The following is a 24,827-nucleotide window of genomic DNA, read 5'->3' on the forward strand; positions in this document are numbered from 1 at the left end:
AGAGGCAAAAGCACAAATCAGTGAATTTAATAATGAAAATGCAACCCAGTCACCCAGAGCTGCAATATCACAATTCAACGAGAAACAAAAACTCAGCATGGTTGAAAAAATACAATGATGAAAATTTTTGCTACTTTAATATTTAGAAGTAAAAAGTATGACTTATAAAAGACTTTGATGAAGTATGACTTATAAAAGACTTTGATGGAGATATTATATAATTAACAGCAAAATAAATTTCTTTGATCTTTTTATATGTACACAGGTAATAATAATAATAATAATGGCAATAATAAATATTAGCATGTGAAAGTTGTGTAGTTGGTAAAACATTTGTGGAAAACCTAGAAAATGCTGTCAAGTTACTTATGCATATTGTTTGTATTGTTGTTCAATAAGTTACTGATAGAGGAGAGTATGGAAAACCAAGGAATTGACCGAATCTATGCAGTACATGGCTTATATCTTCAATTAATATCATTACCATAGCATTCCATAATAAACTGTAAAAGCGTGTAAGCCTACACAGTCTCTCTAGCATTCATATAGGTGGAATTCTTTCACCCACAGTTTTTACTACAGATGCAAATGCCATGTGCATTCGCAACATGGTGCACTGCATAACGACTTGAGTTTTGTTTGAAGTTTTAGACCAAAGAGTAAGTGATTACTAAAACTATAACCGACTTTAGGAAACTGCAATATCTGACAGTCATCTGAGAGACCTGTTCTCAGTGAGCAGAAATAAACTCCACAGGCAAATTACACATATAACCTCCACCACCCATTGGTCATGGCTAATAACCTGCCTATCATAACAGAGGACAAAAGGCCTTCGTACAATAGAGCAGCTAGGCTCTGGAGCTTTCCCAGGAAGCTTCACACAGTGTTGCTTAGACCGACTTGTGAGAAAGGGGAGCAGTGTTAGATTACACTAAACATTACCATGCTGTTAGGACTAAAGAGCCCAGTTCTGAATCTGCTCTACAAACACAGCTCCTGTTGACTTCAGCAGGAGCTCAGTGGGGGACAGCGTCAGACAAAATAGAAAGGCTCGTTTGTATTAAAAGTGATCCCACTTTACTACTTTGCTGGACTCTCTCTTTTCGTCCTTAGCCTGCTTTTCTTTGTAATTCACAGGATATTTTCACTGGAGGATTTTGGTGCAAGCAGAGCCGTCTTGCTCATTACCCAGTGCCAATCCATTTATCTGTGAAATATTTGTAAACAGGGATGCTCTTTGGGATGAAAGGATTTTAGTTTCAATTGCAGTGGATTGGATGGTTGCAAGTAATTGTTATTACAGAGAATGTCCCCTTTCAGTCAGTGGATCCAACATTTTGAAGTTAGTGTCACTGTTGCAACCTCTTCTCTTTTTTCATCTCACCTTCTCCCTATATCTACATTTTTTCCACAACCCTCCTTGTACATCCAAATCCCTCCTGCCAAATACTCATCTATCCTCCCACTACTTCCTTTCATCTTTGGGGTCCCCAAATCCCACTGGAAAATCTTGGCAGCTTGGACTCTCCTGTCTGCACCACTTCATGTCTAACAGTAGAAAGTTTTATCTTAGAAAACCAAATTTTATGCTGGGAGTAGAAACAAAGGAAAAAATCCTGTGTTTAAATACACTAATCTGATCACTAAAATTGGGAACACATGTTAGCTAGGAGAGGCTAGGAGAAAAATGCTCCATTTGCCCTTGCAAAAACTCTGGTCTTTCCATGTCTCAGCCACACTGTGACAAGCAGGTTTCATTTTCTACCTCTAGTCGCCACCAGCTGACACTGCAGAACACTTATCCTGATGCCACTGCTGTTTTTCCATTGTTCCCTGAGGTGCACATACCAGTCTATTTATGAAGGGGCAGATATCCAAAAATTTAAGGTCTTTGCAATGGGGACTTGCGGATGTGATGTACTATTCTTATTCCAGACCTTTGTTCAAGTAACAAAATATTTAACTCTCTGTTGCCTCACGTATGCAGCTGTCTGCTCAAGAATCCCTGAATCTAAATAAAAAGTGGAAGGGAAAGAAATGGTTTTAAACTGGAAGAGGGTAGATTTAGACTAGATATTAGGAAGAAATTCTGTACTGTGAGGGTGGTGAAACTCTGGAAAAGGTCGCCCAGAGAGGGTGTGGATGTTCTCATGCTGAAGACATTCAAGGCCAGACTGGATGGGGCTTTGAGCAACATGGTCTGGAGGGAGGTGTCCCTACTATAGCAGGGGTGTTGGAACTAGATGACCATTAAGGTCCTCCCCAACCCAAACCATTCTATGATACTATGAAAGCATAATCATTAAATCAAGGAGTAACTAATAGTCTCTCTCCCTTCACTATGATACTATATCTCCCATTTTTTCTTTCAGTTAAAGTCATCTAAAGGCCATCTGAAGGAAGGATTTGAACACTATGGTGGGAATGAAGAAAGACAGATTTAACATCACAACTGTTAAATACAAAACGTAAGACTGTAGTAAATCTTTGAAAGATTGGTTAATCTCATCAGACACTGTTTAAAACTGCATTTGAAAGTCAGTGGAAATATTCATTGCACATCCCATGAAAATAATATTGAAAATTGTGAAAATTATTAGTTTTGTCAATTTAGCACATAAAAGTCAAGAAAACATCAGAAATACCTTTCTTCTACTTATAAAACTTTCAGCAAATTGAATTCAGGAATTCTGTAGGGATGCACTGGAAAACCAATGTTTTGTTCTAACTTGCTTCAGAAATGTCATTTGTACAGATGCAGGCAACTACTTATGCAGAAATTATTAAAAAGAGAACTAGCTACAAAGCATCTGAGATAATCACCCCCATATATCTCTTTTTCAGACAGACTATTTGGAAGGTCTGACTTTCATCCTGCCTTTCCTCATTGCCTTATACAGAGTTATGTTCAAACTAGGGAAATTAGAAATCACCTCTAAATCAAAGAGTGTCTGAAATCTGTCCACAAATTGGTTCTCATTGTCCAGCCTAAACTTCATAGCCCACATAATGACAGTATCATTCTTGCACAAGTGGTCGAAAGTTAGTAGGAGCTCATCGAGGAAGGGATGGTGGTAAACTACATCAGCAGCCATAATGTAGTCAAAGTGACATGAAGCTCTAGGAAAGTTTTTTTCCAGATCAATTCCCCAGGACAACTCCTTGACACAGGGCTGGTGCTTGCATTTCAGTTTTGTATTTTGGAGAACATTGTGCTGAAGGTTTCCCAGCAGTTCTGGCAAATCAGTGGCAGTCACAAGTGCACCTGTGACAGGAAGAAAACAAAAGCAATCTTTCAATATACTTCAAGACTTGAGTAAAAGCCCACTTGCATAAGCCACTGCACAAAGAACCGATTTTAGCAAATTTTCTGTCTAGGGGAATAGAACACTGTTATTCCTCCCAATAGTTATTACTCATTGTACTTAAAATAAATATTTGGTTCCCAGCAGTTCTGCTGTACAGACTGCAATCTAAAGACAGCTGGGCTTGGGTGGGGATAAATCAAATACTGTATCTCGATGCCATTTTCAATGAAAGTACAGTGAGAGATTGGGAATTGAAGAGTAACAGTTACTACCTGCAGAAAATCAACTAGATTTAGGCATGGCCTCAGGTTCTTTCCTTTTGACGTATCAAGAAGCTTTCTCAGTCTGCAGAAAGCTAAAATTATGTTAAAATACAGGAGTTACTGATTTGAATTACTCTTCAGGAAGAGCAGGCTGCCAGGAGAGAAAACAAGTTTTTGTAGAAGAAAAGTCAAGGATCAGTTGCTGAAAGAAAAGGCTGGACTCAAGTTTGAAGAAAGTGACCTGGCATCCAAGAGGTATTTATTTGATCAATGGAAGATGATGTGTTGGTCATGTCTGTGTCTGACTTTACCTATTGCCACTGACATCCTCTTAGATACTAATTTCTTACTTGTTGATCCCCTGTTTAACATTGCTAATGGTAACAACATCCACAGGGACCTTCTTTATTGCATCTACACCTTTGCATTTACAGTTTTAGAGGGGGAGAAAAAACAACACAAATTTCTAAGAAGCCCTGTTGGAATTCACTTCTTCTTTCTCTTAGAAAATGTCAAATAACTGTGTTTTAGAAATACTCAGGTACTTCCTTTGCTTTCCAGTATTTATCTGAGAGATGTTTCCAAGAGTATAAGAGCAGTGGTATGTACTCACCCAGTAAACTGGCTACTATAGAGACCAATCCAGTTCCAGCTCCAATTTCAATCACATTTTTGTCGACCAAATTGTACTGTTTAGAATTGGTTTCCAAAAAATAACACAAAACGAGAGCCTGCAGGAGAGGGAATCCATGAATATACTGAATAAATAAATTAAATAAAAACCTTCACTCAATATACATTGTCATTTACAAGCATGCAAAAAAATGTTTTATAATTTCATGTCTGTTTAAAATGAGCAATATCCATTCAAATAATGTCCTGAAAGGATCACTATCTTTGAGCTCTATAGGCTGACAAAACAAATGCCACCACATGCTTCGATATGGGCTTGCAAAGCATTGCAACCAGAAGGAATGACTGCAATTATCTAATCTGTCACACTGCATAACATGAGCTGTAAAATTCCAGTCAGCAATTCCCACACTTACTTCTGGTTGAGTTAAAACATGTCTGTCACAAAGACATCTTGATATACGGACTGCGTGTGAGAGAAAATTCACAACTCTTGCTAGTCTCTTGCAGTAATTATTTAAAACAAGAATTAGTGATCATAATGATTCAGAAAGGGCCAGTAAATTCATCCCTTTACTTTTGGTTCAATTTCCTTCTAGTTTTAATATCCATACCTTGTTAAGTGTAAAAACTATTTTACTATACAAAATCACATAGCCCTCTACAATTGACTCCTTATATATACATTTATAAACTGTAACCAAGAAACTCCAGCTTTTCTGTCCTATCTCACACTGACCAGTGTTCTTTAGATCACTCTAGAAATACAAATGGCTATTTTTACTCCTCTCACAAAGACAGTTTCCAGCCTGTCTCCTGTACTGTTTCCCACACATAGAAAATTATATAGTCTATACTGACAGATACATATATCGGTTGCTACATTATCTTGCAGTACAGATTACCATTTGGGAAAATAATTAGAAGTGATTCAGTTTGGCTCTGCAAAATTTTATTCTTGGTTTTACTTTAATAGATTAAAATATAGAAGGAATGGAGAAGGAGGACTGTTGACTTAGAGATAGAAAGTTAATGTTTTTGCTTTCAACCTCTTAAATCAGAGCAAAAAGAGCAATGTCCTTTATATGAACATACAGATATCTCAGCCAACAAAACTTAAAAATAGAAAGTTTGTGGAAACTATATTAATAAAAGGAGGTTCCTTAAGACTGTGCGTGGTATTGGACTGACTTTCTAAAACAAATCCTATCAAGATTTCCTTTTAGCTCCATTCATTCCCATCATTTCTTCCCTTGGTATCTTGACATGTTCTGCTGTTGAAACCAGCTGGCAGGATCAAAACTTCTGTGACTTAAATTAGGGAACCTTTAAAACTCAGCTTCCTTTCCACGCAGAAGCTTAACTTCTCTTAAATTTTCTGCATTCTTGACAAATGTGACTGACATTTTTCAGAAGATTTCAAATATTGCAGGTTGGAACACAAGGGAGAATATAGAGACACAGTGGCAGTTTCCTTCCTTTCACAGAAAAATTGACTAAATCCCCACAGAAAAAAATTGCATTTCAGTGTAGCCCTTGATTTGTGAGAATAATTAACAGCCAGCCAACCCTACCTTGAAGACATTCACTGAGGCTGCTAAGAGATATAGTGTAAACAACTTCTCCAGTTCTGCTAAGCAAAAGTGTTTGGCATCCAAAGCAGAAGGGTACACTAACCCTCCTCAGGTGGATTATGGTCATGCTTCTTAAAAACACAGTCTTAAGCACAGTTTTAGGAAGCTGATATTGGGAAACAATGGAGCCTCTTGGCTTTAATCCTCTTGATTCTATAGGACCCCTTGGAGATCCATCTGTTTTAGAGATATTCTTTTAGCAATGTAAGTGTCAGTGGTTCATCGTGGCACCTGTCCAGCTGCAGCAGTGTTTTTTCACTCTTAATTATTTCAAAACAGTCCACTAGCTGCATTGCACAAACTCAAAATACTGAAGAAAGTTCTTTGTATGGTGGATACGTTGATAGTTCTTACATTTTTGAGATCCTTTCCAATCCAAACCATCCTGTGATTCTGTGATATCAAGAGCCAAGAATGATGGTTCCTGAGAGCATGGATTCATCTCCACACAGGTTTCTTGCTTTTTAAGAAACTGGAAGTCCTGTGCGAATCTTCTCCCGTGACTGCATATTTACATGCTAAATTTTTCTCATGAGTAGCTTAAGTAGCTTCTATGAGAGTCAGCACCTTATGAGCTCTTTCTGAATCTGCTTTCTCTAGGGTCATTTACTCATAACACGTAGAGTAATGTAATTCTCATATAAGACCCACATTTCCTTTAAAATTTGCTTCTAATTGGCCAATAGGACCAGGAAGTTTTGACAGGAAAGGAAAAGGCATCACATCATACATGCTGTGTGAAGGGGCACAAACAAGAAATACAAGGGCTGCTCCAAAAGTAATGCCTTCTGTTTTGTTATGTTGGCCCAGATATCAGAGATGGATTTTGGTGGTATGGCAGTAGAGGTTGAACCTTTTGCCAATATTCTGTTACATTTTGTTGCTGTGTGATGATTGGCAGCAGAAGGACAGTTTGACAAAATGACCTCTGACACGGAAGTGCATATGAAGCAATGATGAGTTGAATTTCTCCATGCACAAAAAATTGCATCCGTAGATGTTCACTGATGCTTTCTGAACATTTATAGAGACCAACCAGTGGATGTCAGCACAGTGAGATGGAAGGAAGTGTGTTGCAACAGTGGCAATGACAACATGAAATAGAAGCTGAATTCCAGACAGCCGTGCACAGCTGCCACACCACAAAATAGTGTCTCAATCAGCTCATCCACACAAATCAGCAGATAATAACCATAGTACTGTGTATGGAGCTGGATATCAGCTTCAATGTGTTGAAAATGGTAGCAACGCTGGAATATCACAAGGTTTATGCCAGGTGGTTCCCACAAATGCTCACACATGAACAGAAAGAGCACCATATGCAACTTTGTTAAGACCTATTGAAATAATATGAGGCTGAAGGTGACAGTACTCTGGATAACATCATTAGCAGTGACAAGATGTGGTGTCATCATTACGAACCAAAGTTAAACAGCAGTCCACAGAGTGGTGACACATGAATTCTCCATCAAATAAAAAGGTTCAGGATGTAGTCTTTAGCAGATAAAGTGATATGCAGTCTTTTGGGATAAGTGGTGATCTTTCAGGATTTCCTGGAAACCTGAGAAACCATTAAATCTGACTGCTACATCACAACACTGACTGAGCTGAAGGTTCAAACTTCCAAATAAACATCAGAGAAAAACACAGCCTTTCTCTCGCAACACAATTGCGCCAGGTCCCATACCAGTTTGAAGACTGTGGAGCACATTGCCAATCTTGAATGGTCTGTCCTACCATACCCATCATATAGTTCTGGATTTACCTCCTTCTGAACTCCATTTGTTTGTGTTGATGAAAGATGGACTGCATAGGCAATGTTTTCCTAACACCAGCACTGTCATGGCAGTTGTGAAACAGTGGGTCACCTCTGCTGCTGCAGCTCATCATGCAGCTCTTCTGAGCTCATCATGCAGGTTCTTGTTCATCACTGGCAAAAATGCACAGCTAACGGTGGTGACTATATTGAAAAAGTGTTTTTTTGCTGAGAATGTGCTCTATCAAATAGTATCATTGTACTTTTTGTATCTGTTGTGGATTGCATAGAAATAAATAAGAGGTAATATCTTTGGAGTGACCTGCATATCTTTTAAGCTTTGAGAACCAGGAAGCCATAGGAAAACCAGGCTAAATTCAGGTTTGGGAATTGTAGAATGGAGAAAGTATAGAATATTATCCTTAATTTTACAACACACAGTAAAAAATATTTATCACTAAAAAGCAAACTAACTGTGTTAAAAGACTCCAAAACTGAAAGTAACAATATCATGTAAATATTGTACCGATGGCCAGACAACTGCCCCATAATGATCAGTGGCTTCTGTAATCCTTATCTCATGGCCAGCAAAGTGAAAGCCTTCCCAAGCCTTATAAGTTATAACATCAGGAAAAAAACGTCTTCTCATTATTTCAGTAACTATTTGTTCTTCTTCTTTTTCCCCTGGAAGTAAAAATATAAAAGCTCAAATAAGCTGAGAGGACAGACAATGAAATCACCAATTTATGTTGAAATGCTGATTTGAAGCAGGAATTGGAATGATGTTTTTGAACTAAAATGCATTTTACCATTAATGGTTAGCATGATATATGGGAAGTCTCCTGAATTCTAATAGAAGTTTTCAGTTTATGACTATATAAAGTAATTTTTTCCACTTTACTGGAAAAATGAAGTTCAGAAAAAGTGGAATGTTATCATATATTACTTTTCATTTCATCAGACCAACAGAAAAATATTTTTCACTTCAAGAACAGCTGCTCTCATATTTATTCTCATGGTCTTTTGTGCCTGGACTTCTTATTACTTTCCATGTCCTTTTACTGTTTGCTTTCCCCATGTAAATAAAAGGAATCACAATATCATATATAAGTCTGTCACAAAACTTGTGAAACAGATCCTAGCAACACAAATTATGACAGAGAGGAGAGAAAGCACTACTGTTGTCAAGAAAGCTTATCCACCCACACCAACAGAGCCTTGTAAAAGGGATTCTTTCCAGCTGGCTTGACATCCTGAATGCCATACTTGCCGCTATGTGAAGGATTTTTATGATAGCTAACATAATCCAGGGCAACCCTTCTACAAGAGAGGATTCATTCGTTTAGCTGAATACCAAGACAGTGTCACTTTTGCAATCGTCACACAAAGCTGCACCACAGTGTTGCAGATAACATGTAAATGAAGCTTTCCAGAGCATTTTCTTTGCAAAATCAAGAATCATTCCGAGTTTGCATGGTAAATTTGCTTTCACAGCTAGACACGATCTCTTGGCAAATTAGCTAAAGCAAAACATGTTTACAAGCTATACCCCCTAAAAAAGCATGTTAAAGTTGTGGTAACTGGGTTACAATCTTTTCCAAAGCAGAATTCCTCTATTAGCCTGCAGTTGCCATCCAAATCACAGAGAGAAACATCAAGATGGCACAGAATGACACACAACTGGATGACATAGCACAGCACAGAAACTGCAGTGGTCATTAGAAATGAATATACTTGACTACCATCCTTCAGTAAATCTATATAAAGAAAACAGCAGCTGTTGGCATTATAGAAGAGTCTACATTTTCTTTCCCCTCAAGCCACTCTGTATGCATTCATATTTTTATTGCCACAACCTACCAAGGGATGCAACTCTTTCTCCTTTCCTGGAACTACAAACAAACAAAATAATAATAATAATAATAATAATAATAATAATAATAATAATAAGGATGGTATCTCACAAATCGATTGGAAAAAAAATAAAATACTAGTCATGAGCCAGCAGTGTGCTCTTACAGCTCAGAAAGCAAATGGTATCATGGGCTCCATCAGAAGAGGGGTGGCCAGCAGGGACAAGGAGATGATTGTTTCTCCCTATTCTACCCATGTGAGGCCCCATCTGGAGTACTGGCGTCCAGGTCTGGGGACCCCAGAACAAGAAAGACAGGGAGCTGTTGGAGAGAGTCCAGAGGAGAGCCATGAAGATGATCAGGGGACTGGAGCACCTCCCCTATGAAGACAGGCTGAGGGAGCTGGGCTTGTTCAGCCTGGAGAAGAAAAGACTGTGGGGTGACCTCATTGCAGCCTTTCAGTACCTAAAGGGAGCCTACAAACAGGAGGGGAGTCAACTGTTTGAAAGGGTAGATAACTGCAGGGCAAGGGGAAAAATTTTAAGTTGAAGGAGGGAAGATTCAAGTTGGATGTCAGGGGGAAGTTCTTTACTATGAAAGTAGTGGGGTGCTGGAACAGGCTGCCCAGAGAGGTTGTGGATGCCCATCCCTAGAGGTGTTCAAGGCCAGTTTGGATGGGGCCCTGGGCAATCTGGTCTAGAATAAGACATGGAGGTTGGCAGCCCTGTCTGAGGCAGGCGGTTGGAGCTTCATGATCCTTGAGGTCCTTTCCAACCCAAGTCATTCTATGATTCTATGATTATATGACACAGCTAAATTAAAAATAAACTAATATATATACCACTGGAAAGAAAGTTAAATAGTATAATTTGTTAAAGGTAACATAAATAGAATAATCTTAACGTTAAAATTATGATATTTTAAAATGTCAGATGCTAAGTCATAGTGTACAGTCAGCACATAACATCAGAGGCTTACAGGAGTTGTAAAGTTGAGAGAAGGCACATATGTCACTGAGCCCACAAGCAGGAAACTCTAAACCAACAGGAGTTAAGTATGATAGAAATGCTGCTTTGGGGCCATAGTAATTTTTTCTTATGAAAAAATAATATGAGGATTTCTTATTACAGATATTGTAAAGTGTATTTAATTTATCATCCTGTGTCTAAGTACACTAGATCTAGACTGCTTTATTTCTTCTCAGACCGCTTACAGCAGTCTGATTTCATTCTGTGATTAGCACTAGCTGTCAAAATAAAAAGCTATTCCTTCTATTACTTCTCAATTACAGCCATTTTTCCTTTCTTCTTCTGATATATGCTTTGGATCCAATTTTGATGAAAAGCCCTAACTTATAAAGTCTTAACTTACAAAGTTAAGCCAAAAGATCTATAAAACTCCAGAAGTATTACAGCTACCACTCCAGTGTTCAATAAACATGTCCCACTTATTTTTTATATTGTCAGTAATCTTTCTACTCAAGGCTTGTGTTGTACCTACACTATTAAATTCTGTAGGCCACTGCTCCCTGCCTAGGATAAATTGTCCACACTCCTGAAAGAAGAGATCCAAATCTACTAGTTAATATCACTTAAATCACTGGCCCAGTGGGGCCCAGTAATCCCATAGGTGGGATACATGAAGAAGCTGACATAACACTTGCAATCTTCTCTTTGTTTCACTATATGTGTATGAAAGACAGGCTTCAAAACTCACCATAGTGAGAAATTTAATCAGGACCAAGAAACTAATGACAAAGTAAAGACCACAAACCTTTAGCCAGAAATGCTTACTTCCACATAAATCTTTCCTTACAATCCAAAAAGCACTCTTCTATTTTCTACTTTATATTGTTCAGAATAACTAAAGTCCGTGTGTGACTGAGATACACACAAAAACAAAAGTAAAGCAAAAATCTTTTTTTTTTCTGCTACAGTCTTCAGAGCAGTCAGAACAGAAAAATAACAAACAAATAGAAAATCTGCAATGCAAGAAGAATATTGTCATCTGTGTAAGCAAAATCCAAGTGAAATAAAGTCTTCAAATACCTGCAGTGATAAAGTTCTGCTAGTTATGCTTCGATCATGGGGCGGGCTGGTATGGCTGACACTGTTGTGGGTGTGTACTACAGGCCCCCTGATCAGGAGGAGGAGGTTGATGAGGCCTTCTGTAAGCAACTGGAAGTAGCATCACAATCCCAGGTGCTTATGGGGGACTTCAATTATCCAGATATTTGCTGGATAAGCAACATGGTCAGGTACGCGTGGTCCAGACGGTTCCTGCAATGTGTTGAAGACAACTTTCTGATGCAGGTGGTGGAGGAGGGGTGTTGCTGGACCTTATTCTCACTAATAAGGAAGGGCTTGTCAAGGAAGTAAAGATCAGGGGCAGCTTGGGTTGTAGTGAGCACGAGATGGTGGAGTTCAAGATCTTGAGTGGAAGAAGCAAAGCAATAAGTAGGATTGCTACCCTGGACTTTAGGAGAGCCAACTTTGATCTCTTCCGGGACCTACTTGGAGCTATCCCGTGGGCTCGGGTGTTAGAAGGTAAGGGGGCCTCTGAGAGCTGGTCAGCATTTAAACAGCTCTTCTTCCAAGCTCAGGATCGGTGCGTCCCTGTGAGCAAGAAATCGGGAAAAGGTGGCAGGAGACCTGTGTGGATGAGCAAGGAGCTCGTGCACAAACTCAAAGGAAAGAAGAAGGTCCATGAAATGTGGAAAAAGGGTCTGATCACTTGGGAAGAATATAGGAATGTTATTAGGGCCGGCAGGGATGCGACGAGGAAGGCTAAAGCCTGCCTGGAATTGAATCTAGAAAAGATGATAAAGGATAATAAAAAAGACTTTTTTAAGTATGTTAACAGTAAAACAAAGATTAGAGAGAATGTGGCTCCCCTACTAAGTGAGGGGTGTGTTCTGGTAATGGGGGATGCTGAAAAGGCGGAGATACTGAATGTTTTCTTTGCTTCTGTCTTCAGTGAAAAAGCTCTCCCTCGGGAATTCCAAACCCTGGAGGTTAGTGAGAGGGTCTGGGGAATGGAAGACTTCCCTTTAGTCAGGGAAGAGGCGGTCCAAGAGTGCCTAGGCAACACCAATGTTCATAAATCCATGTTCAGATCAAAGTCTAGTTTCTTGATACCAGATGTAAAAAGCTGATAGGAAGTTATTCTCCTATAACTGTTCATCTTTGTGTTAGTCCTTATTCAAGCTGCAATGTTAAGTTACAACTCAGTGAAAGAATTTCAGTGATATTTAAAGATAGAAAGACCCATCACTAATAAAAGTCAGACAAGGGAAGAGGAGGCTTCACTGACCTGAATCAATTCTTGCAAGAATGGAATTTCAAATTGGGTATTTCCAGCAATATTACTCAAGCACACACAGCAAACCATCAGAATATAAAGGTCTGCTAGAATTGGTCCCTCCCTTCTTCTTTTACCTGAGTTTAATGAAGTGGGCTAGCACTTTCTCTTCCTTCATGTTTTGGAGAGACATAGAAGTACAATCATCTCAACAATACTCATCTCATGAACAAAAACACCTATACTTAATGCAACTATAATACTTGCACTCCTATCTCTAGCCGGCCTTCCACCACTAACAGGCTTCATACCAAAATGACTTATCATTCAAGAACTTACCAAACAAGGAATAACTCCTACAGCCACAACCATCACTTTACTATCACTCCTGGGCCTGTTCTTTTACCTTCGCCTTGCATACCACTCAACAATTATACTCCCCCCTAACTCGTCTAATCACATGAAACTCTGACGCACTAACAAAGCATCAAACACCCCTACAGCCATTCTATCCACCCTGTCAATCTCCCTACTGCCCATAACCCCTCTGATCACTACCATATTCTAGAAACTTAGGATTAAGCCGCCATCCTAAACCAAAGGCCTTCAAAGCCTTAAATAAGAGTTAAACTCTCTTAGTTTCTGTTATACTAAGACCGACAGGACACTAACCTGTATCTTCTGAGTGCAAACCAGACGCTTTAATTAAGCTAAGGCCTTACCTAGGCAGATGGGCCTTGATCCCATATGATTCTAGTTAACAGCTAGACGCCTTACCCCTTGGCTCCTGCCTACAAGACCCCGGCATACCTCGTATACATCTATGAGTTTGCAACTCATCATGAACTTCACTACAGGGTCGATAAGAAGAGGAATTAAACCTCTGTATCTACATACATAGACATTATATACATAGAGATGTATGTACAGTTTATTCATCTCTTTGCATTTGCATGCAAACACAGAAACTACTGGAATTATATGTGCTAAAACATATTTACATCAAGAAGGGGTAGTTTGACCCTATTCAGTTAGTATATAGAGACTGAGATAATTTTTGTTAATAAAACAGCACTCCTCTGCCCTTGAATTGTTGATCTTGATCACAAAGAAATTTCTGTCTATAGATGTCATAAATCCTTCCTGAAATAGAATTTGAATTTACATAACTTTCATAAGATTTTCTGTCTAACAGGTTAATGACTTGGAGAGACCTTTGAAATAAAAATTCCTCTCCAGAGGGCTGCTGGGCATTGGAACAGGTTCCCCACAGCAGTGGTCAGAGCACCGAGCTACATTTGGACAATGCCCTCAGACAGAGGGTTTGAATTTTGGGGAGACTTGAGTTGGATTCAATCAGTCATCCTTGTGGGTCTCTTCCATATCAGGATATTCTGTGTTTCTGTGATGTCAGGTAAAGTTTCATTTATCATAAAAACCTAATGTTGTTGGAGCATACTCTCTGAATTCCTTTGATTTTCAGTTAATACAAGGGCAGGACAGTCTTGTATGTTGATACAATTTTGCACTATACCAAAAACATAATTAATAAAGCAATGAAAACATGAAATCATCACTCTCACAGACAAAGCAATTACAATTATTATTAAACAAAACAAAACAAAAAAAAACCCAAGAATATAGTTTTCCAAAGAGAGATAATAAATCATATGGAAGACTGGTGTTCTGAACTTAGTGCAAGCTGATTACAGAAATGTATGACAAGCTGCAGAATCTCATGTAGAGAACTATAGGTTTTTGCTGATGCAGTTAAACATCAAGCAGAATGTTTTACACAAGAACAAAACCTTAAGAAAGAAAAGGACCTGACTGCTGCTGAGACAGAACTAGAGAGGTGAGGTGGGGAAGGCAGAGCAAGATAATAAGTATATTAGGTTGGGATGAAACAAGCCACAAATTACCATCTTTAACAATAAAAGAAATTACAAAAATGGGCCTTAGGCTACCATTACCTGCATGGAGTTTTTTTTTTTGCTAGGAAAGAAATAAAATAGTACATTTTGAAACATTCTACATGATTGTTTGTTCTGTTTACACCAGGAGTTACATAAAAATTGTACTTGGGTAGTACACAGCTCCACCAAGAAACAATAACCTTAAAATTCACTTGGGTACTGTGCATCAATAATTAGCATGCTAAGTATGTAAACATATACCTAGTGATACTTTCTATATTAATGCATTTTTCACTGAACTGATAAAGAACAAGAACTGTTAACAGCACTTAAAATGCAGAAAAAGTGGCAAAGGCAAAGGTTGTGAATTAAAATTAAAATATATTGATAATGTATCCTGATAACTGAATTAGAATATGACTAAGATAAAGGAAGAAAACAACCCCTGCACATGGAATCTATGAAGAATGTACTTGTACTCGATATCTTCATTTTCTGACTCACCCACGAGCACCAGATTGAGTAACAAAACATTCTTCAGGTACTTTTTTATGCATTTGGGGTTGGACTTGGTGATCTTTAAGGTCTTCTCTGATCTGAGCAATTCTATGATTCTATGATTAATACAGCATTAATCCATAAAAATGTAGTTTCACCCAGTGATTTATGGGGAGGAGGGGCAGGGGGAGCAGGGAAATCATAGATTAGTCTCTTTCAAGTGCTGGGCTAACTCTATTTAATTTTTTAAGGTCAAATGGTGTCATACAACAAGGTGATAAGGGAGTATGCAAAAGAAATAAGACCCTACCATCTTCTGTATCTCTCCTGCATTCATGGATTTTCTCCAATTGGCAAAAAGAATGAAATCCAAGCCTTCAGCATGAACTTGACCTGACAAAGTTCGGCCCTACAGCAAACACATTCTCTCTTCTTCAGAAGCAACATACTCTCACCTGAAGAGTTCAGTTATAAGACATATACAGGGGGTGGCAGAGACCTCTGGAGATCATCTAGTCCAACCCCTTTCTAAAGCAGGTTCCCTGCTTTAAAGTAGATTACAAAGGAAAGTCTCCAGGCAAGTTCTAAATATCTCCATAAAAGGAGACTCCACAACCTCTTTGGGAAGCTTGTTCCAGTGCTCTGTAAACCTCACAGTAAAGAATCACAGAAGACTTAGCATTTTGATCTGTACTTAGAAATATTTTTACAACTACACATGAGATAGATATTATAGATATAATAGCAATGTATATCCATGCATACCAATGCCAAGACGAAACTGACAGAAAGATCTGTAAGGCAGCAGATTTGCAACTAGTTCTGTAACTGTAAAAGCTTACAGGATAGAAGTTACATTCTCATACATACAAAAATACTATACTGATGGGAAACCTCAAAATGTAGCCCTGCAAATTCATATTGGTATTTCTAAGGGCCCAGAAGAACTTCATCCCAGATCTACATTAGCCTGTACTTCTAAGGGACACTGAAGCCTCATAATTTTTTCTGAGTTACTGATGTCTAGCAGTCAGAGTCCTTGTCTTGTAAACATTACAGATAGCCCCATGGAAACATATTCAATCTTGAATCACAGAACAGTCCCCAAATTCCAGGTGACATCACTTCAGTATTTCATTTCCATCCAATCTATTTCTATTTCATTCCAATCCATTGCAGCCTAAGGACACTGAAAGGAAAGGAACAGGAGAGAAATTTAACCATCCCCTTGACCTTCCAGAACCTGCACCTTTCTAAGAACATAAATCAAAATATCAATCAAGAAAATTCACTAATCTAAATTACCCAGTTAATTTTTTCTGTCTTCATGCCTACCTATGAGGATGGTGATGATTATTCACTCCAGGCTCTACCTGCTGAAGTGATGGCAAGGACAAGATATATTATATAGATTAACCTCATGTATTACATCAATGTAATATAATGCTTGAAACTTCATACTTGGAAATGTAGAAATACAAAACTGTAACCCACGAGCAGCCTAATCTCAGCCAAGAGACAAAATGCCCTTAGTACAGAGTGCAAGGAGATGAGAGCAGGCTATGCTCTCCAGTAGTGGATTTATCCAGGTTTTAAAGGTGCATTCTTAACATGAAACTCATGTCACTGATATTGCAGCCTCATACAAGTCACGGGTCATCTAAAACCATTAGAAAGTTGAAAGTAGAAGTACTGTGGTTAGGCTATCTCATGAACATATAATAAATTCAAATGTACCCGTTACTTATTACATAACCATGTTTGTCTGCCACTGGAAATATCTGCAGGCCTGTGCTCAGCATCTATATAATTGCTGATAATAACTAAATGATTTCCCTTTGACTGCAAAAGTAGGCTATTTTCTATGTTATGTGCTCTACTATGCATTATAACAGGGTGACTGAAAATTTTCTGATAGATAGGAGTAATCTGGATGAGTAACTCAGACACTACTGTCTAACATCATCTTCCACATCTCTTATCTTGCCTGGTCAAAAAGGCTTTGTGTCATTGGAAGTTCATATTTTCTTCTAACAGTATGCCAGAAGAATCCATGTACCAGTGCAACAGAAGGGACTCCAACATAATGTCTGCCAATTTTCCCTATCAATATTTTCAGGTTTCTAAAATATTTCTTTGAAGAAAGGACCTGAAAGTTACCCAACAACATCAATCCATGACAATACTTGAGCTTTTCATGAGGTCACAGAGAAATAGTTCATTAATTGTTGAAATGTAGCTATTTCAGCTATGAGGGATAAAATTTGAATTCTGATATTTCGGGTTGATCCTGCAGCGAAGCCGAAGAATATTGTTAACTAATGACACAACTTCCAAATGTAGTGCTTTTATATCTTTTTTAAATATTTTTTGAGATAACAATTAATGGAAAAAAGTTTTTTTTGTTTCTGTTTGTGTTTTTTTTTTTTATTGTTGTTGGTTTGGGGGTTAGTTTTTTGTTTTGTTTTTTAAGATAGAAACATAACTCAAACTAAGGGGAAAAAAAAAATCACAGAATCACAGAATTGAAGGGGTTAGAAAGGATATCTGGGGATCATCAACCCTTCTGCTAAAGCAGGTTCCCTACAGTAGGTTGTATAGGAAAGTTTCCAGGTGAGTCTTGAATATCTCCAGAGATTACACAGACTCTCTGGGTAGCTTTTTTTAGTGTTTTGTAAGCCTCAAAGTAAAGAAGCTTTTCCTCATGCTCATATGGAACTTTCTATGTTTGTCACGTCCCATTTGGTCCTTAACAGTGTTCCAGTTTGTGCCTGTTCCCCCTTGTTCAAAGTTCCCTGTCTTTCTTGAACTGAGAAGCCGAGATCTGGACAAAGTACTCCAGATGCGGATTCACCGAGGCAGAGCAGTGTGGGAGGATCACCTCCTTTGACCTGCTGTCCACACTCTTTGTAATGCACCTCAGGATACCACTGATCTTCTTGGTCGCAAGGACACACTGCTGGCTCATGGCCAATGTGTAGCCCACCTGAACACCTAGGCCCTTCTCTACAGAGTTCCTCTCCATCAGTACGTGTGTGTAATTATTCCTCCCCAGGTGTAGGATTTCACACTTGCCTTCATAAGGTTCCTCTCTACACAACTTTCCAGCCTGCCCAGGTCAGAGATGAGAGAAGGGAAGGCAGGTGGAAGTAAATGAGTCACTTATACATAGTATAAGTAGGTTGACTTTTTAACCAGCACTAATTTTAACCCACTAATTGCAAAGTCCACTATAAAGAATCTTTTAGCATTTTAAGCACTCTGAAAGCAGAGAAATCGAGTAAAATTCACTCCTTGCACTCATCTGTCAATTCTACAGAATTAAGTGGATTCCCTCCTCTCCACCACCATTAAAGACGGGCCATAAGGAAATAAGGATTATGAGATTTGTGTCCAGAAGAACAACAAGCAAGGAAAAGCCAAGCTAGAAAGTGGGCACTCAGTTCTGAATAGTCCAACTTGGGCTCTATAGTCAGGGGAAAAGGGTCTGCAGCAAAAGGAGAAGATGAAGGTAAGAAGTGTCCTTAGAAGTAACCCAGGAAATGGAAATAAGACACTAAGTCACACTCTCATCCCAGCATAACTTCTTAACTTCTAAGTTACAGGATTAGGCTGCTTCTCACTTGCCTCAATTCCAACCATGTCCCATTTAAGGTATCTTTCTGGACTTCAACCAGACTTGAAATGATGACAGGAATCACCATCGACGAGGACATCTGTTGAGCAGGGGAAGAGAAGGAGCATGACTGTTATAAAGCTCTGGAAGATATGTGAAGGTTACCAGGTCAGCATTTTCTCAGATATTTCTGGATTAAAAACTGGGCCCCAGCCAAGTAAAGTGAGACGACGAAGTGTCAAGGACAAGTTGCAAACTTGCTCTTCTCCTTTTGTCTCAGAGATAAAATTATTTGGGGGTGAATGTAAATAATATAAATCTTGCAAAGTAATTTCAGGTCCTAAGAAACAAAGGCAGCAGTGGTACAGTCAGATCTCAGAAAATGTTTTGCAAAGGAGAGTAAAAGCTAGTGAGAAAGAGAAGTCATGAGAGGAAAGAAAAGAGACATTAATTGGAACCTGGTAGTAATAGTAATCATGAGCTATGATAAGAAGTTCTAATCTAAAGAACTTGTGACAAGCCAGTTGAGATAACAGAGCCTTGTGAGAGAATGGCAGTGAATAAAAGGAGAATGGGCTGGTGGGACAGCAAATACCAAGAGTTCAAACATTGAACCGGAGCAAAAATCCTAAGAAACAGAGATTGAGCCTGGATGGGCAAAGTGAATAAAATGGGAATGGAGAATGTGGCAGAGGAAAAGAATGAGAACAAGGAATGTACAGGCTGAGGGGACTGAAGCAGTGATTCTCCATGCAGTAGGCTCAACACACTTCCCTCCAGAATCTGGAATGGAACTTGATATACTAAAGCCTGATGTTGGATTAAACTGTGAAACTGTAAAGATGTGCCATTTTCCATTGGTGTCTCTTTATCCTCTTTAACAAGTGTTACGAGAGGAGAAGTGAGCAACCTGCTATTGCTATCAAGTTTGTTGGCTAAAAGGAATAAATTTCTGCATTTGATTTAAGGATTCTGTGCTACCTACTAATTCTGCATAAATCAATCTTATGTCCCAGAATTCAATTTATTTTAAAAATTCAAAAGCTTAAGTAATTACATGTAGACTCACTGCTCTTTGCCCTAAACCCTGCATGAAGAAAGTATCAGTATTAGAAATCCAAACTTGAAGAAGCATAGCAATACCTGTGCAACTGGAACTCAGCCTTCTTGCGTACAATGTAATAAGAGTCATCAATATTTCAGTCTTTAATGGCTAGGTTTTTAATATTAATACTTATAAATATTTCTTACCCCAATCATGCCTCATCACACATAGGATCAACTTGAGCTTTTCATTCAAGTCAGGATTACACAATAGGAAAGGGAAATGTATTAAAGAAATTCTGCAGATTAGGGCATGCAAAACAGGGACTTTGTAACTGCAATCTATACCAAACTCTACCAGCCACTTTCTTGTGTGATATCAGCTTTTAATGTTCTGGGGGCATTTTTGCTTTAAATCTCAGTCCAATCAAATCTCTTCTATTCCCGATGTGTCTGGATCTTGAAAATGAGCAGCTTAAAATCTACTTAGGAAAAAAAAACTAAAGCTGCTAACAGTCCTTCTTAAGATCAGCTGTGAAGCTATCTACACAGAAACTGGGCTTGTAATAACTAATCCTGCCTAACTGTAACTTGACAAACAAACTTATTCTGAATAACTCAATCACAGCTTCATTCCCTGGAACTAATCACAGGCAAATAGCTGCGGCAAGTTGCCAGACACTGGTAGGAAATCACCATACCACAGACTACTGGCATAGCAGATATTTACTACATAGCTAGAATATTACAACAGCGCTATCTATTGCATTTTCTCTACAAGTGCCATAAACACAATTCTTCAGGAGAAATAAGTAAGATAGCTCACTGTCAGCAAGGTGCCTTGTTCCTTCTGCTTAACAAAATTCCTAAGCATAACAAGAAAAGATGGTGAAATAATAAACACTTTACCTGCTTGTCTTTCTAATTTTCTTCTCTGTTCATTATGCAGATGATTATGTTGTGACAATGTCAAATCCATCCTAAGCCAGAAGACCACGGATAGATAAGCACAAGCCTGCCTACCTGCTAAAAATGGATAAAATTGCTTTACATCCTCTTTCCCAATGCAACATCTAAACATACATGCAGAGTTTGCATTTGTTATGCTATGTCACTTGTATTACATGTATTGTATGTACAAATATGAATATCAGAGCATTTAAGAGCCAGAAGTAGCAAGTTTAGCTGTTCTACTCTCAAAGAGGGAAAAATGTATATTGGGAAAAAAAAAAAGAAAAAGAATGCTTTGATAAATGTTTAAAATTATTTTATGAGTGGTTAAAAATTAGAATCAATTCAAATCAAGACTAGAAGGCTTATGATTGTTTGAATGGGAAGGTAGCAACAAATGTTTGAAGGAAAATAAAAATAGCACCAGCTCATGTAGTTTGATCTAGCCTGGAAAGGAAGGAATAACCAATTAGTAAAAGTGGTACACAAGAATAAGTAGTAACCAGGACCTATCAACAACACACAAAACAGAACATGTATGTGCAAATGTACAGATACAGAACATACACAGAAAAATGTAATAGGGAAAGCATGACAAAATTTAAACAAGAACCTGCAGCATAGTGTGATAGAAAAAGAAAAAAACAATGCAATGTTCAGCATCTGCAGAAAATCAGACAACCAGTGTTCTCAAATTCTTGGTGCTTTATTATCAAAAAAGCACCGAGTTTAAAGGGAAAAAAAAAAATAATGAGTGCTCCAATAATTGTTAAAGGTGTTACAATCCAATGTCAAAAATTGACTGTTTTTGTGTGTGTGTGTTTTGCCTTTTTTTTTTTTTTTTTTTTTTTTTCCAGGAATGGTTGCAGGGACCATACAATTAATAGCACAGAGATACCAAAACACCCAGGAGGGATAAACAAGGCAAAAGAGGAAGGAATCTGTTAATTTTATAAATAAATAAATAAATAGATAAATAGTAAAACTGTAGGGGCTGAATATCAAAGAAACATTCTCTCCATGCAAAGCCTCAGCCAGACTTCTCTCTCCAGACATAGGATGAAAGTGAATAGCACAGGAACAACCCTGTCTTGCTATAGAAAGGATACATGATACACTGTTAACGTTACTCTACAAAAGGCAGAGGGGTTAAAACTTATCACAGCAATGCCAGCAGCCATTAACCTATTTCAAGGTGAAAAGTAAGTTAGCTGGCTTTTATACAGTACTGTAGCACATTAAACAAAAATACTGCTACTGCATTTATGTCCATCTATGAACTTTGCAATAGTAACAACATTATGTGGGAAACAGAGAATGTAGACTGAGTAGAATTGAAAATCATTGAGTCTATATTCAGAACACCAAGGAGCATTAGAAAGGAGTGTGAAGCAGTGTTACAGACATTTATCAGCTTATCATCTACTTCATAAGTATAAAAAAGACAACTTTTCTTCCTATTAGAAGATTAAAGCAATGGGTTGATTATCAATCCTGCAGTATTCTGAAGTACAAGCAATGCTGCGCTGTAAGATCAATCAGTCTTAAAGGAAAAATTTTATTTTATTTATTTAACTATTTTAGTTCTGTGCACTCTTTTCCCCTTCTAAAAATACTCTAAGTTATACAGAACTACACAACCCATCTGACTTCAGCATATTAATTCAGTAGTATTACCAGCAGCTAAAAACACACAGGTGCAGAACAGTTCAGTTACTGACTTACACAGTGAAAGGCAAACGATAGAAAACAATTGGAGCAAAACACAGCAAGTCACATTGACTGTGTTTCAGTTAACATTACCTGAATCTCTGCTTCTATGTTCCTAATGACCGCACTCAAACAAAAGTCCTTATTTGTCAAATTGCTTGCTTCGCAGTTAGCTGCCAGGCAGTTCCAGATAGAAAAGTTCTGAAGTGTGCATTACGTATTGCCAACATCCCCACACCAGCAGCAGTAATAAATCCTGACAGCTGCAGCAGGAACCCAAAGTAGGCACAAGGCACCATGGCTATTTTATGTAAGGGTACAGAAGATCTCATAACAGCAGTAGGTACCTAGTCAGGGGAGCTCCAACCAAAAAAGTAACCAACTTCCAAGCAGTTTTGGCAGTAACAAGACAATACCACTGTTTTAGTAACTTCTCATTGTCACTAAAAAGTAACTGAAGAACAAAAAGTAATTCTTCACAGATAAAGGCTTCTTCCAAGCACAAAGGGCCAATTTACAAAGCAGAAGGAGTGCATTTTGTAAATATGCAAACACATACTCATAAAAAAAAACGCAGAGCAGCAGCAAGGTACAAAACCTACAGTTGAATATTCAATTCAGACAGCTGTCAATGTACATAAATACAAATGCATCAGTCCTCTTTTCATATATACAAGATGTAGATTCGCTCAACAGATTGCAACCACTGCCACTGGAACAAATGGAAGTAATTTTAAGACCTCTCTTTGTTTAGAATACAATCTGTTCAGGATACAAACTACTTCTTTACCACTTTTCAGCCAAATTGGATTCCCACCTCAGCTGATGTTTCTAAGTGACACAGAATAATAATTTATTGTACAAGAATACTGAACAATCCTGACAAATCAAAGATGTATTTTATCATATTTCTATTTCTATATTTCTTTCTATTAAGCTAGATGTAGAAGCTATTAAACAAAACAAGGCCTGATCTACCCTTTAGAGTTAAAACAGCAACGCTCAAGTGATCTGCAAAATAAAGCTGTAAACTGGCTGTCCAGACTGAGAATACACTTATAATGTGACAACCTTTTACTAAAGTACTATCAAAAGGGATATTTTTCACCCAGCAAACACTGTCCATTATACATTAGACTCTTTGCAGCTAGAAGGACCAAATCCTACCTAGTTCACCTCAACCCTTAATCCTTTCAGGAAAGGCTGATGTTTCACAACTTAGGTGCATGGACTTTGACTTTCAGGCAACGAAACAGTGAGAAATTACAAACAAATAATAACTGAGAGATCAAAAAGCAAAAAGGACTAAAATGTAATGTAAGAACATGCGTGTGATTGGCAGCAATCACTTTTTCCAGCTTAACCCACAGGAGCTATAAATAAGTTCTATAATCAGAGAGGGAGGTGAGGGAAAAAGAAAGTCTGGATTTAACAAATTATTTATCTCATAAGATAACCTGACAAGAGTGCTGCAATCAGTGGATCTATATGCTGGGTTGTTGAAGCACTAGCAATTAAATAGTTTTCCAGGAAGAAGCCCCTGCACTTTTAATAAAAACCTCCCCATGGATGAAACTGAAGCAAGGGTGGGCAGGGAAGGGAAGTGCTGGGTAGAGGGTGGGGTGCAGGCTGACAGAATCCTGCCGTGTGGAGATACAAGAATAAAGAAAAAAAATCTGGCTCGAATTAAGACAGTTACAGAGAGGACCAACAGAAAGAGCAACTGATATGCCAAAGAGTTTGAGCAGGAAAGCAAGTGGAAATATTTCACACACACCCACATAAATGCTCTGAGGTAAAATCTAAGGGACTTGTAAGAAAACCTCCATACTACTTCTGAACATCACTTTTGGAAACAAATGCTGTCTGTGGCTATGCTCAAATAATTCCATGTCTAGTAAGATGTAATTTACATTCAGAATGTATAATCTATAATTGCTTATCAGAATTTACTCTACTGTACTATTTTCCATGACATATTATGAGGGTTAATGTTGCACCACAAATAATTCAATAATCAACATTACTTTGAGCAGGCATGATTTAGAGAATAAGGGAAACAAAACTAATTGAACTTATTTCCTTTCTCTCAATATCTAGAAATAAACCAACTCATTTACAAGGTTTTATGTAAGTTTGAAGTTCAGGGAGCAACAGGTTGCATGTGATTTTAATAGCTATTTTATCTCAGTGAGAATGCAAATGAATAGATACAATTTTGAACCTAAACTTAAAGTTACATGAAGTCCAGTGTATAGCTTTTTTGAGCAATTGTGAAGAAAGTTTTTTTTTTTTTCTTGTTTAAAATCCCTATTTAAATTCTGGACACAAAGACAATTCAT

General features: G+C 38.1%; 1 protein-coding gene across 1 annotated transcript; it reads right to left on the reverse strand.

Moving 5' to 3' along the window:
* Positions 1-11: 11 nt before the first annotated feature.
* Positions 12-24,689, reverse strand: LOC100540008 (methyltransferase-like protein 21E). The gene is made up of 5 exons (XM_010728624.4): positions 22,579-24,689; positions 20,734-20,850; positions 8,124-8,281; positions 4,188-4,305; positions 12-3,268 (listed from the first exon to the last, which is right to left on the reverse strand). The coding sequence occupies exons 2-5, from the start codon at positions 20,801-20,803 to the stop codon at positions 2,853-2,855; spliced, it is 762 nt and encodes a 253-aa protein (XP_010726926.1). The 5' UTR covers positions 20,804-20,850; positions 22,579-24,689; the 3' UTR covers positions 12-2,852.
* Between the last annotated feature and the right edge of the window lie 138 nt (positions 24,690-24,827).

This window comes from Meleagris gallopavo, chromosome 1 (assembly GCF_905368555.1).
Source record: "Meleagris gallopavo chromosome 1, MGAL_WU_HG_1.1, whole genome shotgun sequence".
Classification (NCBI taxonomy): Eukaryota; Metazoa; Chordata; class Aves; order Galliformes; family Phasianidae; genus Meleagris; species Meleagris gallopavo.